This window comes from Paramormyrops kingsleyae, chromosome 10 (genome assembly GCF_048594095.1).
Source record: "Paramormyrops kingsleyae isolate MSU_618 chromosome 10, PKINGS_0.4, whole genome shotgun sequence".
In the NCBI taxonomy this organism is placed as follows: Eukaryota; Metazoa; Chordata; class Actinopteri; order Osteoglossiformes; family Mormyridae; genus Paramormyrops; species Paramormyrops kingsleyae.
The window spans coordinates 12805859-12819867 of record NC_132806.1 but is presented as its reverse complement, the minus strand read 5'-3'; the positions used below and the strand labels follow the sequence as shown (position 1 = coordinate 12819867).

The 14009-nt window shown below is 51.8% G+C and overlaps 1 protein-coding gene across 3 annotated transcripts in view; it reads left to right on the top strand.

Annotated features, from left to right (window-relative positions):
* diaph2 (diaphanous-related formin 2) overlaps nucleotides 1–9730 on the top strand; it is a 277431-nt gene extending 267701 nt beyond the window's left edge. For 2 of the 3 annotated variants that reach the window (XM_072717314.1, XM_072717315.1), the window contains one exon: nucleotides 6790–9730. In XM_072717314.1, coding sequence (XP_072573415.1) covers nucleotides 6790–6854 — 65 coding nt within the window. In that variant the 3' untranslated portion in view covers nucleotides 6855–9730. Of the gene's footprint in view, nucleotides 1–5658; nucleotides 5786–6789 lie in introns of those variants that run through there. The other variant, XM_072717316.1, reaches the window with a different exon arrangement.
* Nucleotides 9731–14009: the final 4279 nt, after the last annotated feature.

Below are 14009 nucleotides of genomic sequence, written 5' to 3'. Positions count from 1 at the left end.
TGGGCGGGATATAAATGAGTGATGAGCCGTGTCTATGAAGCACCGTGCAGCTCGCTTTATTCAGACACCATGACTTATTCATGGCTGCTGGAATCATGTTGTTTGCTTGTTTTATTGAAAACCTTGCAGCTGAAGTGCCTGGCTGGGATTTCGGAATGTTCTCCGGAGGCCCCCCTGCCGAATCCCGCTTCCTCATGAATAAATCAGCATGGATGAATTTGTAATTCCTCCCCAAAACTCGTTGTTGGGGAGATCCCTCTGGGGCTGCATTTCAGTCACGTGGGCTCTTTAAGAGCAGGCCCCGCCTCATGGCCCCACCCTCTTTCCTCATCCAATTAAGTGTTTGATGGCTGGGGCCTTAATATTGTGAACTTAGACGATTACAGCCGGTTAATTGCCCTCCCCACAGCTGTTCTGATTGATCCGAAATAATCTGGATGGATCTGAATTCCTCCCTAGGAACGTTTCACAAAACAGAGCGACGGATTTTAAAAGCTACATCGCGTCTGCAGTTACCGGGGGGCGCCGTGGAGCCGCTCGTCGGGGAGGTCTGCCTAATTGGGAGCGGCTCCCCGAACACGGTCTTGCGTATGACAGCGCCGTTTATTTGCCTAAATGCTCTCGGCGAAGCAGCCAGGATCAGTGCCTCCCATGTAATGCTGTACCCATTAGCCGTAAACAGTGACATCATTCACCGGGTAGGTCAGCAGGTTTGCGCCACGGAGCTGCCGCTGTATCAGAACCAATCGCTGATGGAATCCGGGGGGTTCGATCAGAACAGAGAGTGCTGGGCTACACCCCTGACTGGCACCTGCTCTTATCTGCACCAAAACTATACCGATGCCCGGGGGGGACCTCTGCAGTGACCGCCAGTCATGCAGTGACCGCCAGCAGCCGCTCACGGTTTTCAGTCTGGTCCCACTGCGTATTGCGTTAGGGTGGGCGCCGTCCCCATGGCCCTTGACCCTGATCCAGCCCAACCCACACTGGTCCGGCCCGGCCTGCTCTGACCCAGCCCAATTCCTATCGTTTGTCACTGCTTTAGCTGCTCATATCCTGTTACCTAAGCTAATAGCTCACGGTTCATATGTAGCGCAGGACGTTACCTGCAGCGGCAGCCTTCCGCATTCCAGACGGCCTACGCAGCCTCTCCGACGGGGAGTGTGGAAGCTTAACCCTTCGCTTCCCGCCCCGCCGGACCCCTGGTCCCTTTTCCGCACGGGAGCTGACGGATCCGTGTCTTATCGGGATCAGTCCGCTGGGCTGTGCTTCTCATTTCCGCAGCAGTGACACAGCGTGCCGTGGCTCAATTCTACCTAAAAATATCACAGAATCCCCCCCTGGCTGCCTCTGGAGTTGTGTCAGCTGTACTCAAAAATCATTTGCGTTGCATGGAGGAAAATGTAAGCCTTTGTGCGCGGGGGGGAGGGGGGGGGGTATCGATCCGTCCATGTCACAATTTATATTTGTCTCTGGTATCTGGCTTCCTGATGGTGTGGGTTTGCCTCTGCATCCTACATTTCCCCCCCCCCCCGTCCGTGGGATGATCCATCAGACTGTTTACTTTATCACGCTGCCAAACCATCCATTTACACATCCATCTGTCTGTCAAACTGTATCTGAGCATCCATTTGTCTAACTATCTCTGTGTCCAGTTATGCTGCTGTCAGTCAAGCTGCGAGGGGCGGGGCTTTGCTCTCACTGGCTGTCTCTGTACGCCGCATTCCTGCCGTTCTGCGTAATGCCACTTGTAACTAATGAGGCGTCTCAGTGGCCTGTGGCAGCCAGGGTTCACCCGGTCTATGGTGCATTGTGGGTACGCGATGTAGCACTTTGTGCCACTTTTGGTGGATTCAAGGAAAATGGGCTTTTTTCTGCTGTAACTTTCCAGCACTTTGGTCAAAACTTCTGCTGCCCCCCCCCCACTTTCTGCCCTTGTAGCTCGCTTCCCACCACTGTGTCTCGCTTCCTGCCCCTTGTGCCTCACATCCCGCCCCTATTCCTCGCTTCCCGCCCCTATTCCTCGCTTCCCGCCCCTATGCCTCGCTTCCCGCCCCTATGCCTCGCTTCCCGCCCCTATGCCTCGCTCCTTGCCCCTATGCCTCGCTTCCCGCCCTTATGCCTCGCTTCCCGCCCCTATGCCTCACGTCCCGCCCCTATGCCTCACTTCTTGCCCCTATGCCTCGCTTCCCGCCCCTATGCCTCGCTTCCCGCCCCTATGCCTCACTTCCCGCCACTATGCCTCGCTTCCCGCCCCTATGCCTCGCGTCCCGCCCCTATGCCTCACTTCTTGCCCCTATGCCTCACTTCTTGCCCCTATGCCTCACTTCCTGACCCTGGCCTCATTTGGCTGTGTACTCACCTTCCATTTCAGGTATTTTTTTTTGCTGCTCCAGAACTCAGTGTCACTCTCTGCCAGTAACCAAAGATGAACGCTTGGCCTTTTCTGCAACTTCCGAGCTGCTGTCACCTCCCTTCCGCTCGGCCTGTCCGCGGCGAGCGCTTTTCTAGACCCTCTCGCCGCAGCAGTAATGTACTGCTTTCCTAAAAAAAGCATTTGTTTATCGACGTGTGTAGTGATTCTCAGCTTTCCTGCGCTGTATTGTGTACTGAGCTGTCAGGAGACGTTACTCTCCATCCTGGCTCCATTTTCAGGCATGCCGTGCTGGGAGGGGAACTGAACCGGATAATATGGGACAGGGGTGGGGGTGGGGCAGGGGCGAGGGGGTGTCTCTGCCTGTAGCGAAATCTGTTAGGATGCCTTTTAAATGAGGGTGTAGACTTCGGTCTGAGGTATGGGCTGGGGAGAGGGCACTGTGTTTCCGAGGGAGGGGCTGGGGGAGGCGGCGAGTATGGAGATCCGGACAATCTGGGTCACCGGCACGCCGTCTGGCAAGGTGGGGGGGGGGTGGCAGTTAGCCCAGGAGGGGCACGCCGGTCCACCTGGGTACCGCCGTGTTCTGATCCGACACTTTTGTCAGACACTTGTCGTGACACTCATTTCCCTTAAGGTGCTGGATGGAGGCGGCTCCAGTTTGCCATTACAAACCGAATCGGTGCCACGGGAGGCTGGAATACACGATGGCCAGGTGCCGACAGGCGGTGCTATTTATTAATCGACATGTTTGGGGGCTGGTCTGTCGTTGCCTCCGTGTCTCCTCCACGTGTGCCCGTCTCCCTCCTGCTGCGCCACCTTTAAATCTCCCCGTCTGAGAAGCACATTTTACGGAGGTCGCCGGTTGCCCCCGGTTTTGCGACCTCCTTCTCTGACCCCCTCAGATCTGAAGCTTCTTTTCAGGTTGATGCTCCCTTCTTCCCCCAAAGTAATTACTCGTACCTCAGAGTCGGAGCCTGTAGTTTGTGGAAATGCCCCCCCCCCCTCCCACGCCCCTGACCCCCGTCCTATTTTTCTTGTCCTCCTGTTTGAGGGAAAGGCACGCGATTGTAGCGAGGGCCACGGCATGGAGCCAGGCGCTTTCCAGATGACGGAGCAGATACTGGCCGCCTGTCGCGTCAGCTCGCCGTGTTGACGGTGCATACGAAGCTTTCATCATTCTTATTGCATTTTTCTTCTCTGGGGGTGCAGATTCACGTGCATTTCTGCATTCCTGCTTGTGCATATGCATCTGCCGGCGTGCGTTTTGACAGCCATTTACATTTCTGCACCATAGTCGCGTCTTGGTGCCGTGATGTGTGTTTCTTTGTGGAATTGTGAGAAGGTTTTTGTTTTGCTGTCTGCGTGCTTACCGGTTCCCATGTCGTTTGTGTGTGTGTGTTTGTGTGTGTGTGTGTGTGTGTGTGTGTCTCATGTGTCTGTTTTGCTGGAAGCCCACGCTCTCAGTTCACCAATCTCAGTTCTGTTTTGATCAGAGTCCAAGAAAATGGAAAAGCGTATCACTTTATCAGTTTATCGCTTTTTCTGAGTTAAGCTGAGGAGTAGAATTCGCACTTAGGGAGGTGCTTCCCCCCCCCGCTACATATGCTAGGGGTAGTAAAACATGAAAGTGTATTTCTACTCAGTCGACAGGGGGACCAGACGTTAAACCGGAATGCGGAGAGAGACGCTTAATCACTTAACCTCAATGGGTTTTTCCCGTCACATATAATCACGCATATTTACGTTCATTTGATCCCGGAACGGAACGACAGCGAGGTTACTAATGGGGCTGCCTGCTTTACGGCTGACTTTAATATCGTAAAAATGCAGGCAAATGGGGCCAGTTTACCGCTGATGATGTAATTGGCTGCAATTACTAAAAAAAGATGACAGCGGTATGCACGCCATTACGCCATTAATCCGTCCGCAAGCGCTACCGGCGAATGCCGTGTCCAATCTACCGATCGCGGCATGGCGTGCCGTGTGGCCGGCTGGCGCGTCCAGACAATCAGGCGAGTGTGAATGTAGATAGTCACTTAGCGCTTGGGGCATCTTTGGTGTCTATGGCGAACCCCCTTCCCCCCCCCTTGATACAGTTGATTAGGAAACAGACTCTAAATAGATTGATGGCGCTCTCGTCTGGCCCCATGACATGTTGCTTGACACCTGAAAAACAATGGCAGCCCTTAGCATTTAATTAAGTTCTGGATTGCAGGCATTTCCCCACTGTATCCCGTGATGTTTTACTTCCTCCGCCCCCCCTCCCCTACCGCTCCTCACCACCCTCTCCCGCTTCTGCGCTTCGAAACTCTGAAAGATGTCGCCTTGGGGAGAAGCAGGTAAAGAAGCCATCAAACCGACAACAGGAGACAGATTGGTGATCAGTGACGGAAACCTCTCTGTCGTATCTGCCTGCGTTTTTTTTTTTTTTTTTTTTAGTCCTGTAGAGGATGGCTTTAATATTCCTCCCTAGAAGAAACTGCTGCCATTTTTTCAATTGCTCCCCTAGGTCGTCGCAGGGAAAGTCAGGTGTTTATGCCGGCCTGCGGACGACACGGGGACAGTCTGCCTAAGGAAACCTGTTCGGTGTGCCGTGTTTTTCATCATATGAGGGTTTTTGTTTGATGTGGGGTGATAACGTGATTTTGACACTGCCTAACGTTGCCTGTGCCAGGTTATTGAGGTTCAGCCTTTGTAAGAAATCCCAAGGTGTATCTCCTGGATGCGGTTGATGTTCCATTTTCACTCCTGGTTGATGGAAATCAGTCGTGTGTCTGTTTGCCTCTAAATGGGAGCTGAAACAGGGCTGAGTCTCCTTGCAGAAATGTTCCACACATCTACAACTGTTTCAAGACAGGATCGCTCCTTGTTCAGGTTCCCTCCTCTCATTTTCTCCTTATTCACCCACGTCCCGACTCTCCATGCCGGCCCCCTCTGCTGCCTGCTCCCTCTCCCTCACCCTCCCACGCGTTTTAATAGATGTAGCGCTTCTGACCTCGGCCGCGGTGGTGCTGGAGTCTCCAGTGGATTCCCGCAGAAAGGCTCTCCGAATGTTGTTAGGTCTTGTGGGGGATGAGGGTGGGGAGGAGCGAAACGGAAGTGCAGAGTGAGAAATGAGGTCACCTTTTAGGGAATTGCAAATTAATGGCAGAAATACAATGTGCATATTTTTGCAGCATTTTTTGAAGTCAGTTCCTTTGTTTTTGTTCTCTCATTTTTTTCTGCACCAGTTGCTCGTTCACATTCTAGATTCTTCTGTTTGCTTTTTTTTTGCCCAGAAGGATTGCAGATGCTTGGGGGTGATGGAGACTCAGGAATGATTATTGAAGCTGGTGCTGCTGATGACCTGCTTTCCCTTCTGGTGTTTTGACATTTGCAGTGCTCGGTGTTGCGTGACGTCAAATTGCCTGTCCATCTTAACTGCCCCTCCCCCCCCCCCCCCCTTCTGAGATTTTAGTGAATCAGGCTCTTTGCCACTTGCTGCCGTGAATGCAGAGCTTTTTAGCACATGCTCGCTGTCATTTGGGGTGGCTGTGTACCCTGCATACCCACCGGTACCATCAGCTGGCATGACAGGTAGCTGGGTGCCACAGCTCCCCCAAGCTTGGTGAAGGCTCCTCAGTTTTGAATAAGGAGCTTTAGGATAAGCCATTGTCCTCCTGGCGCACCCTGAAGTCCAAAGAGGTGTAAATAAAGCCAAAATGTCCAAACTTCAGGAAATTTCAGCTTCAGGAGTGTCTCAGGGATGGGCTCTAGTTTACTGAAGAAGACCTGCTGCAGTGTTATTTTATAATGCAGTCTGTAAGCTTGGGGCCAAGGAAGACATCAGCAACAGACCACCGCTGCTTTCCATCCTATATATCTGCAGCTGCCACCTTTCATTTCAGACAGCTATCCTGCCCCATGCGAGCCCACGCTCTGGCTTTGCATCACTTGTCGTCTGCCGAACCCTGCGAGTTCCCCCACCTTCCCCTTCTCCCTCCCCCCTTGTCCAGTGCCGCAGTCATTCCCTGTACCCTTATCTTGCTAATGCATCGGGCCTGGCTCCTTCCTCTTCAGGGCTGTGCCTCTGCATCCAAATTGCACTCCCCCCCCCCCCCCCCAATGAGTGCTAGGTGAAACAGCTTTTGAGAAAAGCCCAGGAACAGGTGCTCAGTGGGGTTACTGTGGAACCAGACAAAGGAGGCCTGATCCAAGCCCTTCACCCACTCATTCTCCTTCTGCGCTCCCTTAATCAGTTTGTTGCTTGTTTTCCACCCCCTGGTTTGTTAGTGTCCCTCTCTGTGTAGCAAGAGATGAATCCCTAATTCCCTTTCCCGCGTCTCCAGTCAACGCCTCCTCACCTCAGTAGTTTTTCTTCCTGTTGATCTTGTTTTTTTTCTCCTCCCCGCTCTCTCTTTCTGGGGGAACAGAGAACCGGCACTTGGTCCTGGAGAGGTCCCGCTCCCGCCATAATGGAAACCCGTCCGGCCGGTGACCTCAGCCAGATCTCGCCAGCCTCGGCCAGCCTCACAGGAAGGAATCTGACGTGTGCCAAAGATGGAGCTTGGGGGGGGGGGGCATCTGGAGTGAAGGGAACTGCGGGGTGAACCCGTGGGTCCGAATGGGACGGCTTGAGGGGCTGACAAACGCAGAGGTCCAGGATGGCCGTAGGGGAGCAGACCGTCATCGACCAGCTGATGGTCTGGCGGTCTCAGCATATTTATTTATTCCTACTGTGGCTTTGTTTGCAAAGGACATGTTTAATTACGCCTGCAGTTGATTTTAATCTCCTTTCCATTTTTATTTGCTTGTTTGCTCTCTGTCTGGCACGCTCACTTGCCCATCTGTCCCGCTTGGTGAAGCTGACTGACTTGTGCTGGTTTACCGCCGGCTGACTTTCAGCTTACTCAATCAGCAGCAGAACAAAAAAAAAAAGAAACAGGAAAAAAGAACAGTCAGGTAACTTCAGGTCTGAAGTTTTACAGCTTTTGTATTCTCTATAGACCTTTGCCCCAAACAGAGACATCTTGCCATCAGGACGTTCACCACAGCTGCATTTTTCTTTGCGAAACCTTCATCTCCCTGCCCCAAAAAGGTCTCCTCCATTTCGACATCCTGGCCTGTATGTCCAACTCTCTACCTTCCATGGAGAGTCTGCCGTTATCCACTGCACGTCATTTATATCTACGCTGAGACGCATTGTGTAAATGAGAATTACGACGACATGTACATGCTGTGTGGAGGAGGATCCTCACGTTTGCTTCGTTATGGTGTTTCTGCTACCTTGAGGGTGTCTCTGTTGGCAATCCCCAAGGAGTACGTGGGTTACTTCTGCTACATGTAACAGAAAGGAGATGCAGGAGGTGAATGTGGACTTGAGATGGACACCCTTGGTGCCGGCCCAGAGCTTGCAGATGAAAAGATGCAGCTCTCAGACTCCCAGTTACTCTTGCTGGGAACAATTCCATCGAGAAGGTGAGGCTCCTCATCTGCCGATGTTTGTCAAGGTGCGTCTTCAGAACCTGCACGCGGCATCTCACGGCGAGCAGGGCACCTCCCCCTGCGGGGAAATCCGCTCCTCCACTGGCTGAGGACTCGCATGTGGGGGCTCCATACACTAAGCCAAGGCAAGACGTGGAAGAGGAAGCGATGAGGCAGCTGTGGGCCGTGTTATGAGGAGGTAGCAGGGTCAGTAGTGGGTGCTGCTGTCTCCTCAGATGAGATTTAGGATCCAGGCCTTCTAAACGTTTCCTATCCCTGATCCTTTTGATTCGAGAGCAGAGCACTGCACCTCACTGGAAAACCACCATTCCCTGGATGGGCATCAAGTGTGGGGGGGTGAATTTGTAAAGGCCTGAGACTGTTTCCAGGGGTGCCCCCCACCCCGGGTCTAGCCATAAATAGAGCCAGCAGCAGAGATTTAAGTGCGCGGTTTAAGGCGTGACACACCGTTCACCCCCCCCCAGCTCGCCCTCTCACTGATGGGCTGGTCTCCAGCAACTAAAGAGAGTTTTTATTAATGTGGTTTTGTGTGTTTATGTGTCTCGAGACTCTTGCATTTCCCTGCCCCGTGAAGCTGATCCATTCAAAAAGTGAGATAAATTAATTCTGTCGACACACAGGAACACCGTCGAGTTCAACAGCCCACAGCGAAATACAATAAGCAATTTGAGCTGAGCGCATTTTCCAGATGTCTCGAAAAATTCTGCGGAAAATCTGATATTTCTCCCCGTAAAGGAAGGCCATTAGGAGTCACATCGCAGGACGGGCGGCAGCAAGGGGGGGGGGGGCTCCAGGCCTTTGTCCGCCTGTTTACCGTGGTGCGATACCATCGTCGCCTACACCCTAACCGTTCAGCGCAGCGCAGATTCACGTCGCCGCATCCCATCACGAGTTGCCGGGGGTCATGCCGGCCGGCCTTGCCCTCCCCCGTTGTGAAACAGAGTTGAGGCTTTTCCTTGCGCTGCCGGCTTGTGGAGCAGGAGGAACAAATCAGGAAGTCCAGGCATATATAGAAACAGTACAAAATACTTATTTAAGAAGTCTGTTAAAAACAGTATCGTCATCAAGTGATTAAATAGCAGTTAATCGATTGACAATTGAGCTTTTCCAGATGAAAAAAACCTGAGGACTACGAACAATGGGAAGAATCCTCAGCGAGCCCCGGAAACTAGATCCGAGCCGGAATGACCCCGGAATGTCTCTGCCTTACGTGATATTAGGAAGACAGCTGTCATTTTCCTGCCTGGACCCAGCCGGCGTGTACGCTCGCTCGCTCGCTCGCTCTTGCTCTCCTGAGCCTCCAGGACGCAGGATAGCTGCCACGCTGCCATACCCATGTTCAGACCTCTGCCATAACCGAATCCCGCTGACTGCGACTTGGCTGGGGGCCGGGGTCAGTCTCAGAATGCCATTCATTTGCTTTTTTTGTGTGTTTATTATGTCACAAAAATGGACGCCAACCTTTTGATGAATTAAACTGTGTATAAGTAGAATTTCGATAGAGTTGTGCCATTGGTAGGGTTGTTTACCCAGGTGGGGTGGGGTGGGGTGGGGGGTGGTTTCTATGACGATGGAATCACATTTCAAACGGTGCACTTTAACCCGCTGTAGGCTGCCAGTTTGATTTTTAGGTTTTATTAAGAAAAGGTGGCGTCGGCACACTTGCCGGCTGTGCGTCTCTAGGGAGTGCGGTGCGACTCGGACACACGCAGAGAGGAGACGTGGAAACATGAAGAACGGGGAAACTCCCAATGACCTGATTAAACATGGCTCACGCTGTTATGACCGCCATGTCATATTGTCCTAAAACACTGTTTTGATTTGTAACATCTGTTTCTTTTTTGTCCTTAATAAAAAGAAGGGGGTATGCATGCTGTGTCTGAGTGGATCATGTGATCGAAAATCGGACTTCATTCTCTTTATTTGTTCATTTATCTGCATTTAGCAGCTCCGTGAACGCCAGTGGAAATCGACGCTTGTCTTACAACCCGCGCGGAGCACAGACGGAGATTAACCGCGATTAACAGCATTCGGCTTTGCTGGGTTGTGATACTATCAGATGATTGCTTTGGTCCTCAGCTGGTCGTTTAATCCACAGCGGCTGACGCGGTGCGACGCGTCACTAACGCAGCCGGAACCCTTTCTGCTCCGAGACCCCCGACCAGGATCCGGGTCTCCGAGACGGCGTACGGAGGAGCCGATTCCGGGGCTGGCAGCTGGAGGCCGGGCTTGGGGATCGATCGAATTCAGCTGAACTTGATTCGATTTACAGGTCGTGTACATGAGCACATTGTTGTGAAACACCTTACGATTGAATTCACAGGGGGAATTAGAGGAGGCCGAGTGACAGCAGAGGGAGAATGAACGGCCATGTTCTGGGGAAGGGGAGGGGGAGGTATAGGTGCATAGAACATGAGTGTGACTGTAAAACCCCCCCAAACTCTGGCTCTCACCTGCGACTGGGGGGGGGGAGGCGTGTGCCGATCTGCTGAGGTCCAGGGTTAAGCGTCCTTTCCGTGGTGTTGCTGTGCTCAGCTGGCCGGCGGTGAACATCAGCATACCGCTGGGGCTCTGCACCAATCTGCCAGCCGCCACTGAAGCACCACACTGAACCTCCGGGCTCCAGTGAAGACGTCCAGCATTTAGTCTGTGGGGGCAGCGGGGGCATCATTACCGTCCCAACATGGCCTAACAAGCATCATGAACTTCAAATGGTTCCCCTAATTTAAGAGCCGCGGAGCCTTCTGGGGGGGGGGGCTAACACAGCTTGCGAGTTTGTAAATAAAACTCACCCGTGGCTGGTGTCTGCACTACTCGGGACTAGGGGGCGGGGGTGTATCCAGAGTAATGTTTGGATTCTTTTAAAATTCACCCTACCGCTGTGGTCCGGAGCCCCCGCTGTGCCGGAGTGCAATGGCACAGAGCATGGGTGTTTCAAATGACCCCCCCCCTCCATCTCCCGGACGTGGCCAGCCTCCTTCTCAGTACACACACAGAAATACCCAGTGCCCCCCCCGCCCCCTCCATCGGCTCCCGAAGTCCCGCACGAGCAGCTTGGCGCCCGTGTCCTGCCGCCGGGCGAACGCGGCACCATATGCGAGCTAAAGAAGCTCGCTGGTGTCTCGGGGGGCGGGGGGGGGCCCATCCACACATACGCTTATAATATATCCTTAATCGCGGATCATCCGTGTTGTCATTCCCGTCTGCGGCGCCGGCGCAGACACAGATGGAGCTGATCGCAGCCAGTGGAGATGCTCCTCTCTGCCATACCAACAGCGCGCGTACCGCTACTGCCAATTACCCGCTTTGTTCACATTTTCTTTAAACCCCTCCCCCCTCGGAAGCAAGGAAAGGCAGCGAGACACAGACAAACAGACGGCATTGACCTTGCGGTGCGAGCAACCCCCTCCTTCACCACACGCACCCCCCCCACCATCCCAATGGGGTCGTCCATCTCTCCCTGCTAATTATACAATTCTGCTGTGCTCCGTCTTCCTGCGATTGGGCCCATCCTGAGCATGCGGCACGGACCACAGCATCTGTGATGGGGGGTGCACACCGCTGGGGGGGGGGGGGTTATTTTTACACCATGGTACTGTAAGTACCCCTTGACAGCCTCTGAAGGATATGCACAGCCCACACACACACACACACACACACACGCTTGCCTCCCCAACCCCCCCCAACTCTCTCCCTGCCGTTTAAACCGCACACACACACGTCACCTGACCAGCTGTCGAACGGTCCGTTGCTCAATCATTAAACAGGTAGGCTCTGCCCAGCCCCATCTTTACTGTGTGTGGACTGTGTGTGTACTGTGTTATGGTGGTGTGGACTGTGTGTGTACTGTGTTATGGTGTTGTGGACTGTGTGTGTACTGTGTTATGGTGGTGTGGACTGTGTGTGTACTGTGTTATGGTGTTGTGTACTGTGTGTGTACTGTGTTATGGTGGTGTGGACTGTGTGTACTGTGTTATGGTGGTGTGGACTGTGTGTGTACTGTGTGTGTACTGTGTTATGGTGGTGTGGACTGTGTGTGTACTGTGTTATGGTGTTGTGGACTGTGTGTGTACTGTGTGTGTACTGTGTGTGTACTGTGTTATGGTGGTGTGGACTGTGTGTGTACTGTGTTATGGTGTTGTGTACTGTGTGTACACTGTGTTATGGTGGTGTGGACTGTGTGTGTACTGTGTGTGTACTGTGTTATGGTGTTGTGGACTGTGTGTGTACTGTGTGTGTACTGTGTTATGGTGTTGTGTACTGTGTGTGTACTGTGTGTGTACTGTGTTATGGTGTTGTGGACTGTGTGTGTACTGTGTGTGTACTGTGTTATGGTGTTGTGTACTGTGTGTGTACTGTGTGTGTACTGTGTTATGGTGTTGTGTACTGTGTGTGTACTGTGTGTGTACTGTGTTATGGTGTTGTGTACTGTGTGTGTACTGTGTTATGGTGTTGTGGACTGTGTGTGTACTGTGTTATGGTGTTGTGTACTGTGTGTACACTGTGTTATGGTGGTGTGGACTGTGTGTGTACTGTGTGTGTACTGTGTTATGGTGGTGTGGACTGTGTGTGTACTGTGTGTGTACTGTGTTATGGTGGTGTGGACTGTGTGTGTACTGTGTTATGGTGGTGTGGACTGTGTGTGTACTGTGTGTGTACTGTGTTATGGTGGTGTGGACTGTGTGTGTACTGTGTGTGTACTGTGTTATGGTGGTGTGGACTGTGTGTGTACTGTGTTATGGTGTTGTGGACTGTGTGTGTACTGTGTGTGTACTGTGTGTGTACTGTGTTATGGTGGTGTGGACTGTGTGTGTACTGTGTTATGGTGTTGTGTACTGTGTGTACACTGTGTTATGGTGGTGTGGACTGTGTGTGTACTGTGTGTGTACTGTGTTATGGTGTTGTGGACTGTGTGTGTACTGTGTTATGGTGTTGTGGACTGTGTGTGTACTGTGTGTGTACTGTGTTATGGTGTTGTGTACTGTGTGTGTACTGTGTGTGTACTGTGTTATGGTGTTGTGTACTGTGTGTGTACTGTGTGTGTACTGTGTTATGGTGTTGTGTACTGTGTGTGTACTGTGTGTGTACTGTGTTATGGTGGTGTGTACTGTGTGTGTACTGTGTTATGGTGGTGTGGACTGTGTGTGTACTGTGTGTGTACTGTGTTATGGTGGTGTGTACTGTGTGTGTACTGTGTTATGGTGGTGTGGACTGTGTGTGTACTGTGTGTGTACTGTGTTATGGTGTTGTGTACTGTGTGTGTACTGTGTTATGGTGGTGTGTACTGTGTGTGTACTGTGTGTGTACTGTGTTATGGTGTTGTGTACTGTGTGTGTACTGTGTGTGTACTGTGTTATGGTGTTGTGTACTGTGTGTGTACTGTGTTATGGTGTTGTGTACTGTGTGTGTACTGTGTTATGGTGTTGTGTACTGTGTGTGTACTGTGTTATGGTGGTGTGTACTGTGTGTGTACTGTGTGTGTACTGTGTTATGGTGGTGTGTACTGTGTGTGTACTGTGTGTGTACTGTGTTATGGTGTTGTGTACTGTGTGTGGACTGTGTGTGTACTGTGTTATGGTGGTGTGTACTGTGTGTGTACTGTGTGTGTACTGTGTTATGGTGTTGTGGACTGTGTGTGTACTGTGTGTGTACTGTGTTATGGTGTTGTGGACTGTGTGTGTACTGTGTGTGTACTGTGTTATGGTGGTGTGGACTGTGTGTGTACTGTGTGTGTACTGTGTTATGGTGGTGTGGACTGTGTGTGTACTGTGTTATGGTGTTGTGTACTGTGTGTGTACTGTGTGTGTACTGTGTTATGGTGTTGTGGACTGTGTGTGTACTGTGTGTACTGTGTTATGGTGGTGTGGACTGTGTGTGTACTGTGTTATGGTGTTGTGTACTGTGTGTGTACTGTGTTATGGTGTTGTGGACTGTGTGTGTACTGTGTTATGGTGGTGTGGACTGTCTACTTTAATGTACTGCGTTATGTTCTGTGTAATGTACTTTGTGGTGTTTATCCAAAAATTAATATGAAACAGTTATTTTTCAGCCAATGGAAGGCTAAAAATACTTTTAAATGATTGTGTTCTAAAATAGAAGATGCGTATCCAAGGCTTTCCAAGTCTCTTCAGCGTGTTGTGGTTGAGCA